Genomic DNA, 23,764 nt, shown 5'->3' with positions numbered 1-23,764 from the left:
TTTTTCCTTAGCTTTCATGAACCTTCAATTTCTTCATTTTATAAAAAAATTACCTTCTGGCTATTATTCTTAATGTCTGGCATTTAAAAACTATTGTTGAGTATATTATTGTCTGCTTTTAAACTTGTGTCAGGAAGTACTGTAAATGTAGTTTGTCACTTCATGAATGTGGGAAGCAGATGTTTGAGTATTCTTTTAAAGTATTAAAAACAATTTTGTTGGTATTGGAGGAACATTCAGCATGGACATCCTTATTACTGTGGACACTTCTACTTTTTTTGATTATTGTTACAATAGTAGTTCTTTTTCTAACCTTTCACTGTTAATCAATATGGTCTTTATATTTAAAGTGGGTTTTTTTTTGTAGACAACTTATAGTTGAGTCTTGTTTTCTGATCCACTCTGACCATCTCTGTTTTAATTGCATATTTAGATCATTAACATTTAAAGTAATTATTGATATCATTAGATTAACATCTATGATATGTACTACTATTTTCTATTCATTATCTTGGTTCATGGATCATATTTTAGTCTTTCAATATTTTTCTGCCTTTTGTGACTTATATGAACATTTTATATATTTCCATTTCCTTTTCTTAGCACCTTTATGCTACTTTTTTTCTACTTATTTTAGTGATCTTCTTAGAGTTTGCATATGTTATTACAACTAATCTAAGTCCGTTTTCATGTAATACTATGCTACTTCATGGTAGTGCAAGTACCTTATAATAAAACATTTCTAACTACTACCAGTCCTTTGCATCATTGCTGTTACTAGTTTCATAAGCTATAACCATCAAATACATGGCTGGCTGCTGTTATTACTTTGAACAAACTATTATCTGTTAGTATAAATAAGAATACATGGAAAAACTTTTATCTTCACTTATCCCTTCTTTAATGCTCTTTCTTAATATAGATCTGAGTTTCTGATGTATATAATTTTCTTTGTCTCTGAAAAACTTCCTTTAACATTTCATTCAAGCCAAGTTTACTGGCAACACATTTTCTTAATTTTTGTTTGTCTATTTTTCCTTTCTTTTTGAAGGTTAATATATAAGGTACAGAATTCTAGGTTGTTCTCTCTCTCTCTCTCTCTCAACATTTTAAATATTTAATTCTGTTCTCTTTTTGCTTGCATGGTTTCTGAGAAGTGGAATGTAATTTTTGTCTTTGTTCCTCAATAGGTAAGATACAGCATTATTCTACTTTGGCTTATTCTAAGATTTTTCTTTATCTTTAGTTTTCTAAAGTTTTAAAATGGTACGCCTAGGTGCAGCTTTTGTTGTTGTTGTTGCTTTAGTTTTTTTGTTTGTATTTTTGGGAGCTTTGGGTGTTTTGGGGGATATTGTAGGAGGGTTAGGAATTTATCCTGCTTGGTGTTCTTTGACTTTTCTGAATCTGTGGCTTGATGTTTGACATTAATTTGAAGAAATTCTAAGTCATTATTGCTTCATATGTTTATTGTCTTCCTTTTGTCTTTTCCTTCTGGCATTCTCATTACCTCTTACGTTACACACTCTATCTTTGTCTCACAGTTCTTGGATATTCTGGATTTCCTGTCCTTTGTTTTTTTTCTTAATGGTGTTTTGTTTTGTCTTTTTTCTCTTTTTTAGTTTTTGAAGTTTCTATTGATGCATCCTCAAGCTCAGAGATTATTTTCTAGCCATAGTTCAATATGTTAATGGGTCTATCAAAGGCATTCATTTCTGCTATACTGTTTTTAATCTCTAGCATTTCTTCTGTATTCTTTCTTAGATTTTTCATCTTTCTGCTTACATTACTCATGTATTCTTGCATAGTTTCTATTTCTTTCATTAGAGCCCTTAGCATATTAACCAGAGTTGTTTTAGATTTCCAATCTCATAACTCCCAACATTCCAGCCATTTCTACATTTGGTTCTTGTGTTTGCTCTGTTTCTTCACACTGTGTTTTTGCCTTGTATGCAAGTCAGACATGATGTACCGGGTAGGAGGAATTTTGACAAATAGACCCTTCATCATGTGATAGTAAGAAGTGAGGGGGGGAATGTTCCATTGTTTTTGTTGTTGTTGTTTGTTTTGAGACCAAGTTTTACTCTTGTGCCCAGGCTGGAGTGCAATGGTGCAATCTGAGCTCACTGCAACTTCCACCAACCGAGTTCAACCAATTTTTCTGCCTCAGCCTCCCAAGTAGCTGGGATTACAAGCATGCGTCACCATGCCTGGCTAATTTTATATTTTTAGTAGAGATGCAGTTTCACCATGTTGGTCAGGCTGGTCTCACATGCCTGATATCAAGTGATCCACCTGCTTCAGCCTCCCAAAATGCTGGTATTACAGGGGTGAGCCACTGTGCCTGGCCCCATTGTTTTTTGTTTTTGTTTTTTTAATTAGATCTCAGTATTTTGGTGAGCCTATGTCTCTGAGCTATGAATTGTTCCAGTACTTCTCAGTCCTCTCTCTACTTCTCCCTTAGGTAGAATGGGATGACTAGAGGAAGCTGGAGTTTTGCATGTTTCTCTTCCTCATGTTGGTTAGACTTTGATAAAACTCCAGAACGTTAGGCTCTGCTAAAGCAGTTTCTCTTGAGAGTAGGCTTTGTTAATAAGAACAGGATTCTCTGTCATATTTCAAAATGGTTATCTCCCCTTGCCCCTGCCAAAAGCAAAAGAGGATTTTTTTCCGTATTCCCTGTGAGAACTTGGTAGAGCTCTTGGAGGTGAAACACAAAAAATGTGGTTGCCTTTTAGAGTTTTTAATTTTCAGACTTGTTCACATTGAGCCTCCAGCAATTCATCAACTAGAATTTAGGTTTTTCTATCCTGGTACTGGTTCCTATAGAGGTTTCTGCTTCTGGGTTTCTTATCCAATATGTATGATTCTCAGTGTCTGCCTGCCTGTTTCTTCAATTTTGGGGGCAGCAGTGTGCCCTGTGATTTCACTTCCCTAATGGATATAAGAAAGTGCTGATTTTTCAGTTTGTCTGATTTTTTATTTATTAGAAAGGAATTATGACTTCCAAGAGTTTTACATGTCAGACTGGAAGCTGGTATCTGTGAAAGTATTTATTTATTCACATTTAATGCTTTTCTCTGATGCTGATGTTTCTAGTTGTAACAGACTTTTAGCATCTGATATGGTTTGGATATTTGTCCCCTCCAAATTTTATGGTGAAATGTAATCCCTAGCATTGGAGGTGGGGCATGGTGGGGGTGTTTGGATCATGGGAGCATATCCTTCCTGAATGGCTTAGTGCTATCTCTGTGGTAATGAGTGAGTACCTGCAAAGTTTGGCTATTTAAAGGTGTGTGGTGCTCTCCCCACCTCCACCCCTGCTCTTGCTCTTGCTCTCACCATGTGACATACCGTCTCCCTTCCACAATAATTGTAAGCTTTGTAAGGTCTCACCAGAAGTGAAGGCCAGGCCAGCACCCAGCTTCCTGTACAACCCACAGAATCATGAGCCAATTAAGCTTCTTTTCTTCATAAAGTACCCTACCTCAGGTATTTCTTTGTAACAATGCAAGGATGGAGTAATACAGCATCTTAAGAAATACGGCAAAGAATTCCCTGTGTTTTGACAGTTTTGCAGAAGGAACAGCATAACTAGCACTGCTGATATAATTAAGCCAACTCATGTATTCTGAATGCCCAAATGTGTCAGACACTTCTCTAGGTATTTTGGCATATATTATCTCATTTAATTCCCATGTTCACTCCCCATTTTTACATGGGAAGGAAATACATTGAAGTTAGGAGTCTTGCTAAGTTTATGCTGTTGATGGATTACAGGGGTTTGAACTTGGTTTTTCTGACTCATGTTATTTCTAATTGATAATTAACCACGTTTCACAGCTGAGTATTCTTTCTTCTCCATTTGCTGAAATAGTCACAGTTGTCATTGACATTTCAGAGGAAAAGAAATTATTCTGAGAAGCTTAAGTGTGCTGAAAAAAAAAAAGGAGAGAGGATTCTTTGTTACAATTTTTTTTTTTACATTTTGTTATGATTATTAGAGTGAGGAATTAGTGTTTTTTATTAAACAAGTGGTAAAAGTTATTTCCCTAAAATTATATTAATGGCCAGAGCACCTTGAGAGACAGTTACCAATGTTATTCTATATCTATTGACCCCCAATTTATCTAGCTACTCTGCTTCTATTTATTATCTTCAATCATTAGAGGATAAAATACTGCATTTTTGTTTTTTCATTGATATTGTTCTCTGTTTTATAAATCTACTGAGGATTGTTAGGTACTGTATTATAGACTGAAGTAGTTTTACTTTGAGGAAGTTAGTAGACAAAGTGGACAAGAAAACATGATATTTGGGTTCAGGAATCATACACCACTTTCAATTAAAATAAAATTATATTAATTATATTAATAGATGCAGGAATATTTTTGATAGATATATCTGTATTTTAAGAGAGATATATAAATGTTAGTTGATATTTGGGCAGTCAGATCTCATTTGGTCTTGTCCAGACCAAAATATAAGACATTTTGAAACTAATGGATTGTAAATTAGAGTTTAACATGAAACCACTCTAAGTAAATCTACAAAATGGTAGTAGTTGAAAGAAACTCCTGCTCTTACTTTTAATTTGGTGTTAATATTCTTCCTATAGAATTATACAGGATAAATTTCATTGTTCTAAAGCCAAAGATTCAGGTAGGCATCTTAATTGTGCCATCAGAACATTCATCATGGTTTGTTAAAGTTTTCATGAGCTCTAAAGAGCCTTGTTCAGGAAACTTTTTAAAGGGAAATTCTTTTGATATTTAGGATCAAATGGTCAAAAGCCAAGATACTTGAAGTAGTAACAGCTTTCTAGTTCTAGAATTTCTCCTACGCTCTGAACTGGAAAGAAGTGTGCCTTTCTAGTATATTTGATACCTATATTTGCTAATACACAAGATTAATCAAGTGGCCCTCCTTCTATTGCAACCTCAAACTAGGACGCGGTTCCAGTAGAAAGAACCTGAGCTTTGACATGAGGCATATCTTTATATATAGATCAACTTTCTGCACCTGTTTTGTCACTTTAAAAGAGTAGATATGATAGCAATCTCATAATGGTATGGGGATTGAATGAGATGCTGTTACTAAGTAACATCTAGTGCAGTTTTTGGCATATAGTAGATATTTGATAAATATTTGTTGCTTAAACAAATACATGAGAAATGTATGTGAAAAGTAATTGAGCTATCTTGCTCTCTGCTTTTAGCAGACAGAAGATGTAAACAGAATGTAGAGTTAGGTAGCAATGTAAAAAATAAAAACAGTAGTTTAAGAGAGACAATAACAGATATATTGACTACAAAAAAAAATAGTGCCTGGAAACACTAATTGTCAAATTCATAGGATAGGTTGCTTATTATTTCAGTCTGGAGTGAAATAATTCTTTGAGAAAAGAACTAGTCAGATGTGGCAGAGATTTTGTCTATATCCCCAGGTCTTAGCCCAACTTTCAACACATTCATACTCCACAAACCTTTAACTGAACCCGGAAGTTAAAGAAAACTTAATGCCATAAAAATAACTATTACATGTATTTGTTATTTTTGAAAAAAATTATAAATTATTTTGTCTCATAATTATAAAGTCAATTCTCAGAATGTGTCTCTTCTCCATAGAATAATGTTACAAGCTATCCAATTTCACATGTTTAGATGTGACTCACAAAAATCTTCAGACTGTGGAAGCTATGAGAATGCACTGCTGAGTACTCCCTTCAAGAGGTAACCTCCTGCAAGGAAGCCTTCACCACAGCATTCACACTGACTGCACGCTCTCTTCAGGTTCCTCAACTTGCCTGGATTCAGGCCATTTCTACCTGACTCAAAATTCCTGTAAGAGGCAGCCTTTGCTATGTGGATCCCTACTGGCCTGACTGAGACTTTTTCAGAGCTACACTACAGCTTGAGGCTCTTCCTACCTAATCCTCCTTCCGTCTCTCTGTTTGCTGGTGTTCAGATGTGCATCATGGTCTGATGCTCTTAGACCCACTATTGTTCCCACTCTCCTTTATCTTTCACAGGTGTTCCTCCAAAAAATAATGTCTTGCTCTTCTAATTCTGTCTCAATGTTTGCTTACTAGAGAACTGGAACTGACCACAGATAGACTGCTAAACAAATAATTATTACATAGTAATTAACATTATATTACTAAATTTTTCATGTATCTGGCAATTCCTTATTATTGCAACAGTCTCTATAATTAACAAAGTAGGCATTTTTTTCTGGATATACACTTGAAGCACTCTATAGTGAAGTGAATTGTTTTTTTTCAGAGTTTCCTAAAGTGATTCTAGATGCCCCTGAGAACTGTCACACTTGATCTTTTCTATACATTTCTCATTGGTTTCACTAATGCATGCTTATTGATTATCAATTAGGCCATCAACATACCAAGGACACAGTCATGTTTCCTGTTCTTAGAGGAGGAGGTAGATATTTAATAATCATAACAAGAAAAATCAACTATGACATAAGCTTATAAGTGAAAAAGCAAAAGAGAAGTAAGTGAATAAGATTGAGAGAGAAGTCAAAGAGGAAAAAAACAAGAAGTTATGGTATCATGGAAGTCAAAAGAAGAGAATTCTAGGTACTCTGATCTCAGTTGTGTTGAGCAAGGTGAAGACTGAAAAGAGTTTTTTGACCTGGCAGTATGAGAATCAACAGTGATCTTACCAAATGAGTATTAATGTGGGATTAGAGATTGGTTTGATGTATGTGTGATTTGATTTAATATGAGATGAAGAAATGGAGATAGAATATGCAGAAAATTTTCTGGGATTTGGCTGTGAAGGAGAGAGGTAAGAAGACATGGCATATTAGCAGAGTTGAAGGAGAAATTTGCAATATAAGAACAGTATGTTGGTGGCCTATGACAAGGAATTGGCCAACAACAAGAAACTAAGAAGACAGCAAAGAATGAGGATACTTATTTTCTTCATCATAACTTATTCTCTTATTTTTCAAATTTCAAATGTCCATAGCACTGTTGAGAACCTGACATTCTCAGATACTGTTGACATAAAGACATATCTCTCTATCTGCCAGTGTATGAAGCCTGATAGACTTCATTTAGCTGAAGAGGAGAGCAGGCATTTGAGCAGGGCAGAAACTGACCTCAGATAAAGCAAAATTAGATTTATTTTAAAAACTATACAAGCTCAAATAATTTGGAAGCAATTCTTGTCTAAAAGTTCATACCACTCAACTGATTCCTTAAAATTCTAGAGATACAGAAAACATTAAGAGGAATCCAACCCCTCAGAAGCTCGAAATTTGAAAGACTGTAGGATCATATCACTCCATATTTTAAATGTTTGTAGCCATTATTGATTATAATGTAAATTTTGCCATATAATTGAAGCTTTTTTGCTTTTGGATTCATTATTGAGGCATGAAAACTTAAATGATCTCTAAGGATTTCAACATCTGCAGTGTGGGGATGACCAAGCAGGAAAAATCTATTTGTTTTGCCCCTTTAGTTGTTAAACATTTCTCAGTTCAATGAGAATTTTGAAGATCTCAGAAGACTATAAGTTAAAGAATACATATTACTGTTATTGAACGAAAACAGCTAGGTGTTATATTTTTCAGGCTTATTTTCTCACTCTTCCAGATTATTGTTTTTTGTTAAAACACAAATATAGATATTATTAATTGTACTCTATCAACATAGAAAACCAATCAATACTGAGGACACTCTGAACTCTAACACTCTATGATGCTGTGTTGAATTCCATCTATAAGTAACCTTTAGAGACATGGACTCAGTTTTGCACATGTGCTTTATGAATTAGGAGGTGTTGTATTGATAGAATTAGAGAAATTTAAACCAGGAAGAGACTTCAGGAATCCTATACTTTACGGCTATCAATCTCAATGTGGGCTTGAAGTGCTATGTTAAATTTTGTTCATATGTGCATTTGTTCAGATTCTCATAGCTTTAATCAGATTCTTAAAGTGACTAAAATTTTTTTAAAAACATCTAAAATTATATTTTATAGAAAAGTAAACTAATGCCTTGAGAATCAAGGCCTTTCCCCAAATCACACAAAGTTGTAGTAGGGTGATTTACATTATTACAGCATGTATGTTACTCTGAAGTCCATACAATCAAACCAAACATATTAATATTTTCTTTATTGCTCAAGTCATTTATCAGGTTAAATTTGTTGCATGCTGTACTGGACTATTAGGAACTTTGGCAAAGCTTTAATTTTTTAACGAGATAAACTGAAAACATTAGAGGAGATAAGACATCTTTGCATTTGATGCGAAGAATAAACAGAAACTATTAAAATGAAGTTTATCAAAATAGATGCTGAGAAGAAAGATACATTTGAATCTTGCATTGCACTGACCCCTTGATAACATGAATAATTCAAACCTGAGAAGAAATGGAACGTGTCCACTATTTTTCCGTTTCTCTATCTCAAAAGTGAAGTGAATAGACATCTCGATAGAGCTCAGCTGCCATTTTCATGGACTTAATGAGTTTCCTAATGCATTCCATTATGTCTCAGTATTAGAGAAACATATGGCACATTTAATTTTTAAGTATGGATTTATTTGACATTTTATTGTGTATTTTTCACTTGCGATTTTATAGTTTCTTTAAGAAATTATAAATATATGTATACATATAATGATATGTTAATATATATGATTTATATGCCAGTTGTGCTATTTGCATGAATATATGAATGAAATGGCTTTGTCTTCTTAGAAACTACAAGAACCTTATGTTCTAAAAGAAAAAGCTAAAATAAATAACATAAAATACACCCTAATCTTAAAGCATCTGTAAATGTTTAAGATGTTTTGGAAAAGTAGCAAGAATATAGAAAAAGATACAGGAAGGTTTAGGGTCAGCAATTTTTATTCATTAGGATATCATGAAATAATTGCATGAGAGGCCTAAGGAATTAAACATAGGCATAAGTATAATTTAAAGATAATGAACCAATAAAGAATTTTTTTAAGAGTAGAAATGTAATCAATTAGGGTTTCAGAAAACAATTGGGAGAAGAAGAATCAACAACTAGGCTTATTTATTTATTTATTTATTGGTAATAATTTGTCTGATCCTCATTTGATAATAGAATTCAAGTTACATGTCTTCACATAAATCTTACTACACCATTATAAATGACAAATTATGTTAAAGCTCAACATGAGAATTAAATTATTCCCTGGGGCCACCTGAAAGAGTCCGATGTTAACTACATTATGGCACTGGGTTTTGATGTGCAGCTATTATTTTCCAAGCTTTGACTTTGAAGACATTGATCAAAAACTACCACCTTCTACCATGCACAATAACCCTGTCAGAGGCTTGACAACACCTCATAACAACCACCTTATGCTCACAAAGAAATGAATTTCAAAATCAAAAGATGTGAATGGCAAGGAGCCAGGAAGGAACTGATTTACCAAATTTAGTCTTATTTAGAATCCTTGTCGTGAATGAAAGCCATTTTGTACTCACATGGATTTTTAATTGGGACGCTTCTAATAAAAGCTCCAGAAGACAGACTCTGGCAGGTCCAAAGATAAAAACAAAAGATAGAAATGTATAATATCTTTGAAGGTCAGTTTCATCATATTTTACAACAAAAATGAGCAAAATATTTTTTTAGTTCCTATAGCAATTCCTTCTGAAGAAATAGAATGCTGAAGATATTTAAGGAACTGATTTGTGTATCTTGTTTGTGTTCTATCAGTGGAATGTAGCAGGACCTCACATATTAAAATATATCTTTTGTTTTAAGCTAACCAATATGGTTTCCAAAATGGACATTTATGAGCTTCTTTTTTTGCAATTATTTATTTTATAAAAGGCTTTAAGTATCTTTCAAATGCCTAATGGCAGGGTCTCACAACAATTACCTTGAGAGGGAATAACTACCATTGAATCTAATGTCAGGTTTTAAAAGGAGTGAAAGGTATCTAATCTGAATTTGGTTACTCTTCAGAGTAAAAGGAAAACAAGTTTCAAATTTCCAGTGGTAAAAGTATCAACAAGAAGTTTTCACTTCTGTTTTACTTCTATTTACAGGTGAAGTGTGGGGAAGAAAGAGAAAAGTCGAGTAAGAGTGCCATCAATTTACTGAGACATGTAAAATATGGAGTTTTGAAGTTTTAAAAAAGATTTTAAAACTTCTTTTAAAATTGAGACTGTTGTTAACTGAAAGAATAGATGCATTTTTAGGGTTGCTAATGAGTCAGCCAATACATACCTTTCTGTATAACATGACCAACTCCATCTAACAGATTTCTTTGTGAGTGAGTCTATATTACAGAGGTAGTTGCCCTGATTTCTGGGGAGAATTAGAAGTTTAATAAGGAGTTTTAATATCAGACTACTTTGAGAATTTGACTCTTTGAAAATCTGTTTTCTTATTTGTAAAATTAGGATAATATAATTGGCTTCAATAAGGTGACTGTGAAGATTAAGTGACATAATGTATCTAAAGCCCCAGCCACAGTGCTTGAAATATAATAAGCAGCTCTTAAAAAAGGTAGCTATAATAATTAGAAAGAGATGTCTGTCATACACAGAAGATTTTTTAGGATGGTAATGTTTTATGAGAGAAGTTTTTTGGTTGTCTATTGTTTTTTCTTCCTAATTAATTCACCTAGGATGCAATATTTAATTAAACTTTTTACTAACATGCTTCAATCTTTAATACGTGCTTATTTATTCTGCTGTAAATTTTAACAGCAAAATAAAGAGCTTTCACATACTTCCTGAATAAAACTGTATTGCTGTCTGTTTAAGGACTGAATTATGAAAAAATGTTTTCACATACATTAATTTATGAAGGTAGGTTCTACTTAGTGTAAAACAAATCATAATGATTATCACATTCCTTAAGCATGGATTTACTTTAAATATCCTATGAGTTAAAAAAAAAAAAAAGAGTTTCATAAGTTCTGAGCCCTATTTACATGGTAGACTTAGCCCCATTAGGGCAAAGAAGCTAAATAAAGAGCATAGCTTTTGAACATGTAGATATACAATTAACCACAATAGCACCAAGGTTTCTTGTTATACTCTTTAAGTTAACAACACTCCTTTATAAAGAACTGTTTAAATCGGCAAGTTCACAATAGTCTGTATAATTTACTCAAAGAAAGATCAGCTAGGGTATGTTACAATGATTGGAGCTTTGGCTATGCTTTGCTTCAATTCTCCCCCAATCATACTTAACCAGAAATTTTTGCACAATGGTGATTATCTTTCTATGAACTGAGGTGTTGCAGAATTATTTTCCTTATGGAATTTTGGGTTATCATTGTTATTTTAGAAGAAGGCATAATTTATTTCCTAGTAAGAAAAAACACTGCCACTTAAGAGAAAAAGAACAAATACAAGGGATGATGATGAAATGAACTGTATATTAGAATTCAAATTCATACAGCGTTGTTAGGAAAACTTCACTAAGTTGTCTTTCCACTTTTGTCTACAATGAGCTGTATATTTATGTGTGGTTCTATTTCAAAACTCCCTCTTCTAGCACAATGGTTGATTTTTCTATCCATACACCAATATTTCATTGTTTTGATTACTATAACTTTGTAATAATTATTAGAAAAAAGGTAATGTTAACCTTGAAACTTTATTCTTTTTCAGAGATGTTTTGGCTATTGTAGGTCTTTGCATTTCTATATGAATTTTATAATGAGTTTGACAGTTTATATTTTAAAAATCTATTGACATTTTCATTGGGATTACATCAATTTAAAGATCAATTTAGGTAGGATTATTATTTTTAAAATGTTGAGTCTTCTAACCCATGAACATGGTATCTGTCTCCATCTGTTTAGATCTTTAATTCCTGTCAGTAAAGTTTTTAGTTTTCAGTGTGTCACACCTTTTATCAGATGTATCCCTAAGCATTTTATATTTTGAATGCTATTGTGAAAAGGTTTGTTTACTAAATTTAGCTCTTGTTGGGTTTTATTTCACTTTATAGAAATACAATTGAATTTTATATTGATCTTATATCTTGCAGTCTTGCAAAAATCACTTCTTAGTTCTAGCAGCATTTTTTTTTTCTATTTTCATAGGATTTTACAAATAGATGATGGTTGTGTCAATTGCAAATGAGAGAGTGTTATACCATTCTTTCCAATTTGAATGTCTAACTAATTTCTTTTGCCTGATTGCATTAGATAGAATTTCCAGTATATTGTTGAATTTAAGTGGTGAGAGTGGATATGCTTGTATTGTTTCTGATCTTAGGAAGAAAGCTTTTAGTCATTCACTATTAAATGTGCTGTTTGTTCTATTTTTAAAATATATAGGTTATGCAGGTTGAGGAAGTTTTTTCTATTCTTAGTTTGCTGGGAGTTTTGTTTTTTTTTAATCAGAAATAGATGGGGGATATTTATAGTTTTTTTTTTTTTTAATGTGATGTTAGTCTTATTTTGTTATCAGGGTAATGTTAGTGTATAGAAAGAACTAGTAAATATTCCATGATTTAAGAAATTTTCTGTTGGAGGTTGTGTATAATTGGTACTATTTCTCCCTTAAACACCTGGTAAAATTCACTAGTGTGAACATCTGATTCTTGAATTTTCTTTGTCAGAATGTTTTAAGCTATGTCCATTTATTGGATAAATAAAGGACTTCAGTTTATTTATTTCTCCTTGAGCAACTGTGTTTTTTAAAGAAATTGGTCTGTTTTATATAAGTCATTTAATTTAATAGCATAAAGTTGTCTATAATATTTCTCTTTTATTTTCTGTATAATCTGTAGTGCTTTAATATGTTTCATTCCTTATATTTTTTGATTAGAGATCAGTTTTATTGATCTTTTCAAAGAATCAACTTTTTGCTGCATTTTATTATTTTTCTATGTTCTGTTGCATTGCTTTCTCTTCATTTTTAAATTATTTTCCTTTTTCTACTTATTTTGGTTTAATTTACTGCTCCACTTCTAGTTTCCCAAGTTGAAAACTGAGGTCATTGATTTGAGATTTCTTATTACTAATATAGGTGTTTATTGATATAAATGTCTCCTTAAAGTAAGGCTTTAACTGCATCCCACAAGTTTTGATATGTTGTATTTTCATTTTTACTCAGTTTAAATACTATTTTCCTTTATATTTCTCCTTTTAATATGGGTTATTTTAAAATGTGTTATTAATTCCTACACATTTTAGGGCTTTTCTTGATTTTTTTCTTTTGTTGGTTTCTGATTCAATTTCATTGTGGCCAAAAAGCATACTTTGTACAACTTGAATCTTTTTATTCGGCCTTGCTTTTATGGTCCAGAATGTGATTGATTGGTAAATGTTTCATATGCACTTCAAAAAGACAAGCATTCTGCAGTTGTTGAGTTGAATGCTGTATATATTTCATTGGGTCCGTCTGTTGACAGTGTAGTTCAAATTGTCTGTATCTTTACTGGTTTACTGCCTATACTATCAATTATTGAAAGAATATGTTGAAATCTGACTATAATTGTGGATATATTTATTTCTTTTTACAGTTGTTTTTGCTTCTTGAATTTTGAGGCACTGTTATTAGGTGCATACATATTTAGAATTATAGTATCTTAATTAATTGATGTCTTATTTTCATGAAGTAAATATTATTCCTAGTAATAGTATTTGCTCTGAAATCTATTTTGTCTTATAGTAATATATAGCTACTTCAGTGTTAGGGTAAAACAAAATATTTTCATTTAATTTCAGATTTTCCATTGCTAATACATTAGAAGCACAATGATCTTGTATTAGACATGCCTGCATTAAAGTCATAAATTATTAAAGTTTAAATAATCTTAGAAATTATTTAACCCAACTGTCTCATTTTGCAACTGAGTAACCAAGACCAAAAAGAGAGAGTTACTTTTCAACACCACAAATCCTGTCATTAGAAGTGCCCTTACCTTTTGTCAGATAACACTGCTTATTAACCCATCTCTTTTAATTTCCTGGCCAATAATCTTTTCTCCTCAAAGCACTGTCACCACTTAGGCAAATCACCCAAAGTCCAGGATGGGATACTTACTATGAAAATAGTTACATTTTTAATACCAATCTAATTTTGGTTCACCAACAATTTTGGATACCTTTCTCCTATATTTGCTAGAATGTATAAAATGTCTGTGGTTTTAGACTTCATTTAAGGCAAGGAAGTTCTTCCAAAATATAAAATTCTCATTTAGCATTTGAAATATTCCTAAATATTAATATTTTAAAAATTTTATTAATAAAAGTAATATATGTTGAGAACCTAGGTGTTAGGAGCAGTAAAATATGTATCTCATTATATGCATTATGATTTAGGTATGTTATCTCACTTAATCCTCAAGTAATTATATAATTATTCTCATTTTACAAATGAGAAATTTGAGGATCAGAGTTAGATAAAGTAACTTACTAAAAGAGGATCTAGAATTTGAGAACAATGGTTTTTGACTGCAAAACCACCAAGGCAATGTTTTCCAGACCTCAGTTTATTTTGCCATATACAGATTATCTGCATCATTCTTTATTTAAATTGACAAATATTTAACGTAAATACATTTACTTAAAAACTATTTTTACTTCCTTGGATGAAAACTAACATCACTTTCATAATTATAAGATAATTTTAAACATCAAATTAAAACAGAAAAATATTGCTAAATTCTAGGTAAACATTTTACTTTCTGCTCTTTGTTATTATTAAAACAACAAAGAAAAATACAATTAAAAGGTTTTTTAAAAAATTTAAAAGACATACTTGCATTAAGCTGAACATTCCCATTATGTAACTAGAAGTTCCTAAAAAGAATAGAAAAGATAACTGCTTTCTCACTAAGTAATTCACTGTATTTTAATGATCCATGTAGAACTAATAACTTATCTCTCATAGGATGGATGTGAGTCCACAGGAGATCACTTAGGCAGGGGTATCTTGAGCAAAGATAAAGAGTTGTGAGAAAGTTTGGGTATCATAGAAATCCCAGAGGTTAGGAATTCCTTGAGTGCTGATTCTGAACATTGTATGTAATTATCACCTTCAGAGTTTAAGACACAGACCAAAAGAATCAGAAATACATTATGTAGATTGGAGTGCCTAACTCTTTTAAAAGTTCCCTAGGTAGTTCCAGTTCTTAGGAAGGGTGGAAAACCTCTCCAATAGGATGCTTGCATGAGAGGATGGTAGTGGTGGTGATGGTGTTGAGTAGGCGGGCAGGAGAAAGACCAGATAAATCAGCAATGTCTGCTCTGAATGTGAACAGGTGGAATGGTAAAAATATCATTATTACTTGCTATCTTAGGACTAGAAAATGAATAACCTGTCCAAGGCAGTTGGATACCATCTTGAAGAGCTGGCAGAGTGCTGACGCTACCTTCCATTAATAATAAACTTCCGTGAATTTTCTACCTCAGACGCTGTTTTGATTTAAACACCTTATGATCTTTTCTTATAAAGGCATTAAATTGATATGTGAAGAATGCATTTGTGACGGCGTATTTAAATAATGATCTAAACGACTTTTCCCAGTACTTTACAATTGACATAAGTATTTTTGAAACAGCTTTAACACAATTGCTGCCTATAAATAGTTGCAGAGATTTATAACTTTATTTAAAGCAGCAGCATTTTAAAATATAATACACACAATCCATATTTGCATGTGTCAATAAATAGAATGCATGAAAAGAATCTGAATGTGAATCAATTCCCTTCATTATTTATCCATTGTTTTGATGCTGTCCTAAGACCCTTTTATAATAAGGCATCTTTCTGGGGGGTAACAAATTTGTAGTGTATCAGGCTGTGCTCGCACTAACATTGGCAAAGCTGCTGCAGTCATGAAGACTTCATCTGGGAACCTGAAAGAAGTCAAAATCCAAAGTTTCAAACTTTCTTAGGAGAAACGCGGAAGTGGGACAAGAAGAAATTCAAACTCTGCTTAATTTTAAAAGGGCAGTAAGAGCGGACGCTGGAAAGACCAGTTTACAAAAGTAGACGTCGAAAACTCCTGGGGAATAAAGAAAGAGAAACGCGCGCTTTGCGGGGAGGAGACATTGGCAGCCCTTCGGACGGTTTCGTCACCGCCTCTCCTCCCAGAAAGTTCCCACTCTCCGCCCCGGGCCCTCCCCCGCTTCCGCGCTTGGCCTGGAGCCCGGGTGGGCGGGGCAGCCTCTCCAGCCTCGCCTTCTTGGCTGGAGGCACAGGGGCATTAATTAACTTAGCGGCCCAGGACTGTGCCAGGCTCACGGGACGGCTGCACCTCTCAGCGTCTCCAGCTCCGGGACGCGGTCGTCCCGACTCCGAGCGGAAAGAGTGTCAAACTTTCGTCCGTGCGCGGGTGGGGCTCAGCAGGACCCCGGCGCGTCCTGTCCGGCTCCCCCAGCCTCCCCGCGGGGTTAGCTGCGCTCAGCGCACTTTCCAGTTGCGACTCCCGGCCAGAAACTTCTCGGGAATGGAGCGGTCACAGTGTGGCAGCAGAGACCGCGGCGGTAGCGGCCGACCCCACCTGGCCCCGGGGCTGGTGGTGGCTGCGCCTCCGCCCCCTTCCGCGGCCTTGCCGGTACCGTCGGCGATGCAGGTTCCCCCAGCGTTCCTGCGGCCGCCCGGCCTCTTTCTGCGAGCTGCGGCCGCCGCCGCCGCCGCCGCCACCTCGGGAAGCCGAGGCTGCCCGCCCGCTCCGGGGCTGGAGAAGGGGGTGGGCGCGGTGGGCGCGGTGGGCTGCGGCTACCCGCGGACGCCCAAGTGCGCCCGCTGTCGCAACCACGGCGTGGTGTCGGCGCTCAAGGGCCACAAGCGCTTCTGCCGCTGGCGCGACTGCGCGTGTGCCAAGTGCACCCTGATCGCCGAGCGCCAGCGCGTCATGGCCGCCCAGGTGGCGCTGCGCAGGCAGCAGGCGCAGGAGGAGAGCGAAGCCCAGGGGCTGCAGAGGCTCCTGTCCTCGGGGCTCTCCGGGGCCCCTGGGGGTCGGGCACCCGGGGGCGGCGGCAGAGCCGAGAATCCCCAGGCCACTGGTGGCCCTGCGGCGGGGGCTGCGCTGGGACTCGGTGTCTTGAGACAGGCCAGAGGTTCCGCGACCCCCGCTTTCGAGGTTTTCCAGCAAGATTATCCTGAGGAAAAACAAGGTGAGTTTGGTCTTTCATTGACTCTTTGCTCAAGGAAATGGTTGTTCTGGAAAGAAACTTTGAAACAAGCAGCCATGCCCTTAGGCGGACAGGAATAGTTGTTTAAAAGAAGCACTTTAAGTTCTGGGGAACTGCTCTGCAATAATGACATTAATGAGAGTGTGAGAGACCCATCGCCTTCACTTTGGAGGCGTTTACTTTTCGTTCCCTTAGGTGATAAGATAATGAAAAAGTGAAGAATGGGTGATAACAAACGAGCAGTTCACCCTAGGGGTAGATCTGTTTGCGCGAAAGTTGATTTGACTTTGACTGTGTGAGTAGAACTTGAAGCAGGCATTGAGCGAAAGCTTAGTGAGAGGTGCTGTGGTTGAGTCTCCTCTGCACTCTTTCGACACAGGGTCTCACTCACTCTGTTGCCCAGGCTGGAGTGCAGTGGCGCAAGCACGGCTCACTGCGGCCTTAATCTCCCCGGGCTCAGGTGATCCTCCCTGCTCTGGACTGTTTTCAGCTGTAAAACCAGAGCTGATTTTGCGTGGGAAACTCTGATAGCTGGGGATGCAGTTCTTTACTACATGTTGGGGCAAACAGTTGTTGCAAGCTTGATACTGAAATCTATTACTCCATCGTCTTTCTTTCTTCCTTCACTCTAAATTGTTTTTGTAAATTGTCATTTGTAAAACCATAAGAATTTCAAAGTTTAGTATTAGAGGATTTTTGTCTAAGGAGTTTTCTTTTTTTCTCTCTTATTTATTGACTGCAAGTCAGTTGCCTTCATTTCCTGTGTTAGGAGATATGTTTTTGTGAACTTCATAGCCCTCCACAGGGCCTACTGAGCAGTGGAAATGTCATTGTGATTTTTTTTGTGTGTGTAAGTCCAAAACTTATGAAGTTGTATTATATGAAATCATATGATAGCTATACAGTAAACTATTAATTAGAAACCTTCCTTGAATTGTGAAAATTGCAGATCTCAACAAATCAGAGAATGTACTTTTGAAAAATACTGGTCTGTGAATTGAAATGAGGCATTCAATTCGGAACGAATTTTGTGTTGACACATGCCCCCTTTTTGCACATATTCTAATTTATTTCAGTAAGCAAAACAGATTTTATACAATTCCCATGAAAGATCAAGGGTGCTAAAGAGCAAAGTTGCTATGAAAGAGAGGTAAAAGTTAGAATTCCTGAAACTACACCAATGTGAAATGGCTGACAGCTCCCTGTGAGACATTGAATTTATGTGATTTCTAGTTGGTACCAAAGTGTTCTGTTTTATAGAGCTAATTATTTTATTTTGTTATTTGCCTCAGATGATGCCCCCTCCTCCGTAAAAAGCACACTAATGTTTGAAAGGCTACTTCAATAGCTTTCTAAATTGACTGCCTCCTCTTACACAATAGCCATGAACTGTGGTAAAATAGTCTATTTAATTTACTCATTCATTAGACAAAGACTAACAGTGATTTAGAAGTGAATGAGCATTTCCTACACAAAAGAGCCTTATATTCAAAAGAAGGCAGACTCTATGTATCCAAAAACTACAATACGAGGCTTAATATACAATGATAGATGCAATAGAAGTAAAGCAAGCTGTAGGATTTGAGAGGACAGAGAGATGATTTAAATGGTATCGTAATATTTTAAAGACACCATATTTTCTAAACAATCTTATGCAGATTGGTGTTTCATTACATATATTGTACTATGAGTAAAATAAGACATTATGATTTCATGCATAAATTGCTATAGATATGAAATGTTGATATTTGACGTGTTTGGGGGCATCCTCATTGAATCATATTTATAAGTAAAGTGGAATGGAGGACCAATGCTAATCTGTTTCCACTTGGCAGATTTCATTAGAAAAGTATTATTGTATTATTTAAAGTCAAAAATACTATAGAGTGTTGGTAATTTTGCAGTAGCAACATTCTTTCATCCTATGCTTATGGGAATAGCATATAGGAAGAGCATTTTGAACTTCAAAATGCTAAATCATACACATTTTAATTTTAAAATAACCTGTAGATATTTCTTTAGAATTTAGAACTGACTGCTTCTTAAGAAAACTGGAGAAAACATGAGAGTATTGCAAATCATATTTACAAATCACTGCTTTAGGCAATATTTGTTTTACGTTCATAAACTTTGTAGAAAAAAGAAAGTTGGACAGAATTATCTACACACTCCACTTTACGGTTAACTCTTACATGTATATCTCTGGGGCTATAGAAAAATGTAAACCAAAGCAAAAGTTACATAGTGAATATGGCTATTGTTATTTTTCTGGTGTTAGTCTGGCAAAGGGTATTAAAATATTCTTGTTTAATATGCTCAACATGTTAAGATAGAAAAACCAGAACTTTGTGTAAAAGTATTTTTAGAAAATTACCCATAACATTGGAGGAGGGTTGTGATTTAAAAGCAAATGCCTAATATGTTGTTTTTAAAAGACAATTTGAACATTAATATGGATTGCAATAGACTTTAAAATAGACTTTGATTTTAAAGTCTGTTATTGATATTTCTTAAGGACTGAAAAAGAAAGTACATGTTTCATAGAGGATTATGAAAAATACCATCTGTATCATCTCTCATAAAATGAAATATGCACGCTCTAGTATATTTGGGATTGATATAGCAGTAGTACTTATTGGTATAAATTTGAAATGAAATGAACAATTTTGGGTTTTTTTTGACATTATTCAAGTAAATTATAACCTGAAATATGATTAAAAATTGCTGAAATTTAGCATTAGTGATTAAATAGATTATTCATTTTCAAACTAAGATTATTCCTTTTATTCCCTAGTCATTTTAGTTAGTTCTTTTTTCATAGTGTCATTTTGACAAAATATCACTTAGATAACAACAAAACAGGTGACATTTAGGAAGATCCCACACAAGCAAGATAAGAAGGTCAGTGTGCCATATTGGTGTTGTAAGAACACTTTGGGGTAACAATACACTCTCATCTTCAGATTCCTAAATATAACTGCATTTTAATATTGCAAATTTTTATGATTCTGAAATGATAGAATAGTATATTTTTTACTATTCTAGCACCTGCATTTCTGAATAATCTTTTAAATTTGAGTTACTCATTAAAATGTCTTGGAGTATATAAATACTACTGATTATTATAAGTGAATGAATTATATTATCCAGCATTATTTTTGAGTGAGTATTACTATGTTCTGGAAAGTTTTCCCTATATTTGTTTTTTTTTCCCTTCTTCTCCAGAACAAAAAGAGAGTAAATGGGATTCACGCCAGAATGGACAAGAAGAACCAATCTCCAAATCCCATCAACTTTCCCTGGGATCATCTCTTAGGTCTAATGGTGTCATTGGGAAACAAAGCATCAGGTCATCTATTTCAGAATACTCCAACAAGCCTGATAGTATCCTATCTTCTCATCCTGGAGAGCAATCAGAAGGTGAAGAAAGTCCCAGGTCCTTATCATCCTCTGATCTGGAATCAGGAAATGAAAGTGAATGGGTCAAAGACTTGACTGCGACCAAGGCCAGCCTTCCTACAGTGTCCTCAAGACCAAGAGATCCTCTTGATATCCTTACCAAGATTTTCCCAAATTACAGGCGCAGCCGTCTAGAAGGCATTCTGCAGTTCTGCAAAGGGGATGTGGTCCAAGCCATTGAACAGGTTTTAAATGGCAAAGAACACAAGCCAGACAACAGGAACCTAGCAAGCTCAGGAGAACTGGAAAACACAGCCTTTCAGAGAGCTTCGAGTTTTAATCTTGCAGGAATTGGTTTTGGAACTCTAGGTAATAAATCAGCTTTCTCTCCTCTTCAAACTACTTCTGCATCTTACGGAGGTGACTCAAATCTCTACAGCTTAAATCCTAGAGTAGGTATCAGTCCATTAAGGCTGGCATACTCTTCTGCAGGAAGAGGGTTATCTGGTTTTATGTCACCCTACCTAACACCTGGGTTGGTACCCACCCTGCCTTTTCGGCCAGCTTTGGATTATGCCTTTTCAGGGATGATTAGAGATTCTTCCTACCTTTCCAGTAAAGATTCAATAACTTGTGGTAGACTGTATTTCAGACCAAATCAGGACAGTCTGTAATGTATATGCCCATTCTCCCTTTATGGAGTGTTTCTAGAAGTATGCAATACATGCACGTGCACACATATACACACATATCCATTAATATACTTCAGTAAGTATGTGAGTAGATTATGAGGTTTTAAAATGCTGTTTTTTTCACGAGCAATATAATAGGCCTTAGATCTGAAGACCCTTCATTAGAATTTATCAAGTGAAAGAAGTAAATCTGAACATTATATGTGCCTTGAATAAAGCTATTTCAGGAAATATTTACTTTAATGAATTTTCTCCCTAAATTATCATTTGTAAAAATGTTTTATTTTAAAAACTATACTTGTTTTTATTTTATTGAAAAGTGGGATTTTTAGTGATAAAATACATTTGTAAGTGTAAAACAATCCAACATAATATAAACCAAAAGGAAGAATTGAACAATTAAGGCAATTCTAAGTAATTACTACTTCAAAACATTTTATTCTGTCCCTTGTTCATAGGAAAGAAAAAAGTTATTCAAAGTATTTTAAAAATATTTTATTTGCAGCTAGGTGATTCGTAATAAATAAACCATTGGAGCAATTTGAATTTGTATTTTCTGAGTGTTTTATTTTTCAATCTTAGCTTCCATTTGTGAAAACAAGTGCCATTAAAAACCGTTTCTCTTTAAAGTTAACACTACGGATTACAGACTGCAAAGTAAATCTTAGGAAATGAGACTGCGCCATCTCCTGGCCACTATCACCAATTGCAACTGAGCTCTGTAGAGTGCAGGAATTAGAAACATTGTTTCCAAAGAATAAACTGACCATTTTTTCAAATAGTCACTTTGGATTATGCTACATTAAAATTTTCATACTGTAAAGTGCACATCTGTGGATGAGAGTTTCAAACTGTAAGTGTGCTTATTCATGTATCTGGGGAAATATCCTTTTCTTATAAGTTTGGGACAAGAATATATGGCAGCCATTCTGAAAGGTAAGAATAATTTTATTCAGAAAACTAAAATAGCTGTTCAAATGAATGTTTATTAACTGGAGATAGTTGATGCTTAATGCACTGAGGAGAGACATAAGGTTTCCAAAGGGGAAAAACTGCCATGAAGTTTCAGAGGTATTCTTGCAATTTTAAACAGACTTTTTGTCCTCCATCTGGCACATTTGAAAACTATTTATTTCAGTCAGTGGAAAGTCCCTGAGGAAACTGCTTAGAAGACAATTTCTAGAACATTTTCTTTGTATGTCATCATTTTTTTGAAGGACAGTAGCTTCATTGTTATCAAAAATAAATGGAAACCCAGAGATGGTGAAAGATAGTTGATGAATTAGGGATTATTTAAACAATTTGAGCAGCATGACTCACTAAAGATTTTTAAATTATATGTATATATGTGTGTGTGTACGTATGTATATGCATATATATGTCTATGTACCTATACATTAAAGCCCTATAGGTTATATCATTATGGAGGCTTTTTTCATGAAGCCAGTAAATGTATTTCCAAGGAATATTTTGCTAGAAAATGTGATATTAAATTACTTCAGAAAATCTGATGCTGATTTAGGATGTAAATGTGTTTAACGGGTTATATATTAATTTTAACGGTGTGAATTTAAGAAAGCAGATCTTGTAAAATGTTGATGTTCTCAATATTCATTTATTAGAAAAAAGTTTTAGATTCTAAGCCTAAATCATAGTACAACGTCTAGCAAATAGTTGAAATTCAATTAATATATACTAAGAGTCCGGCGGCAGTGGCGGCGGCGCACGGCGGGGGGCGGTTGGGGTGCGCGCCCGGGGCGGCGCGCGGCGAGGGGTGGTTGGGGTGCGCGCCCGGGGCGGCGGCGCACGGCGGGGGGCGGTTGGAGTGCGCGCCTGCCCGAGTGGACGCCATGCAGCTGACGGTGAAGGCGCTGCAGGGCCGCGAGTGCTGCCTGCAGGTGCCGGAGGACGAGCTGGTGTCCACGCTGAAGCAGCTGGTCTCAGAGAAGCTGAACGTCCCCGTGCGCCAGCAGCGGCTGCTCTTCAAGGGCAAGGCCCTGGCAGATGGGAAACGACTCTCGGATTATAGCATCGGGCCCAACTCCAAGCTCAACCTAGTGGTCAAACCCATGGAGAAGGTGCTACTAGAAGAAGGCACTGGCCGGAGACTGGCCGACTCCTCACCCCCGCAGTTCTGGCAGCTGATCTCCAAAGTCTTGGCCCGCCACTTCAGCGCGGCAGATGCCAGCAGGGTCCTGGAACAGATGCAGAGGGATTACGAGAGGTCCCTGAGCCGCCTGACGCTGGATGACATCGAACGGTTGGCCAGCTGCTTCCTGCACCCAGAAGTGACTGAGACGATGGAGAAGGGCTTCTCCAAATAGCATTCTCAGAGCATGGGGAGGTGCGCAACGCCAGGCCATGGCTGAACGTCACACAACGTGTGTTCTCCTGTTGCACTTGGGCTGATAATAATAGCTGGCAGGTACCTGGCTCTGACCGGGTGCTGGGCGCCACTCAGAGCTTGACCTGGGTTTGCCTCCACACCCTTGGGAGAGGTGAGCCAGCACAGCGGAGGCGATGCAGTGGCGGAGCCCCAGTTGGAG

General features: G+C 35.8%; 2 protein-coding genes across 2 annotated transcripts; both read left to right on the top strand.

The window, feature by feature from the left end:
- The first annotated feature begins 16,439 nt into the window (after positions 1-16,439).
- On the top strand, positions 16,440-21,767 carry DMRTA1 (DMRT like family A1). The gene is made up of 2 exons (XM_012450039.2): positions 16,440-17,109; positions 20,353-21,767. Exons 1-2 carry the CDS (start codon positions 16,440-16,442, stop codon positions 21,198-21,200), a joined length of 1,518 nt encoding a protein of 505 aa, XP_012305462.2. The 3' UTR covers positions 21,201-21,767.
- A 1,301-nt stretch (positions 21,768-23,068) lies between these two features.
- LOC105715596 (ubiquitin-like protein 4A) lies at positions 23,069-23,542 on the top strand. Its single transcript, XM_012450014.2, has one exon. It carries the CDS (start codon positions 23,069-23,071, stop codon positions 23,540-23,542), a length of 474 nt encoding a protein of 157 aa, XP_012305437.1.
- The last annotated feature ends 222 nt before the right edge of the window (positions 23,543-23,764 follow it).

The sequence above is a fragment of the Aotus nancymaae genome, unplaced genomic scaffold, assembly GCF_030222135.1.
Source record: "Aotus nancymaae isolate 86718 unplaced genomic scaffold, 86718_ANA_hifiasm-v0.15.2.pri h1tg000003l, whole genome shotgun sequence".
In the NCBI taxonomy this organism is placed as follows: Eukaryota; Metazoa; Chordata; class Mammalia; order Primates; family Aotidae; genus Aotus; species Aotus nancymaae.
This window is presented reverse-complemented; position numbering and strand designations above follow the sequence as displayed.

Excerpts from the sequence above, each read along its gene's own strand:
- DMRTA1 (XM_012450039.2), top strand. The coding sequence starts at position 16,440 with ATGGAGCGGTCACAGTGTGGCAGCAGAGACCGCGGCGGTAGCGGCCGA. Across the intron at positions 17,110-20,352 it reads TTATCCTGAGGAAAAACAAG|AACAAAAAGAGAGTAAATGG; the intron begins GTGAGTTTGGTC and ends CTTCTTCTCCAG.
- LOC105715596 (XM_012450014.2), top strand. The coding sequence starts at position 23,069 with ATGCAGCTGACGGTGAAGGCGCTGCAGGGCCGCGAGTGCTGCCTGCAG.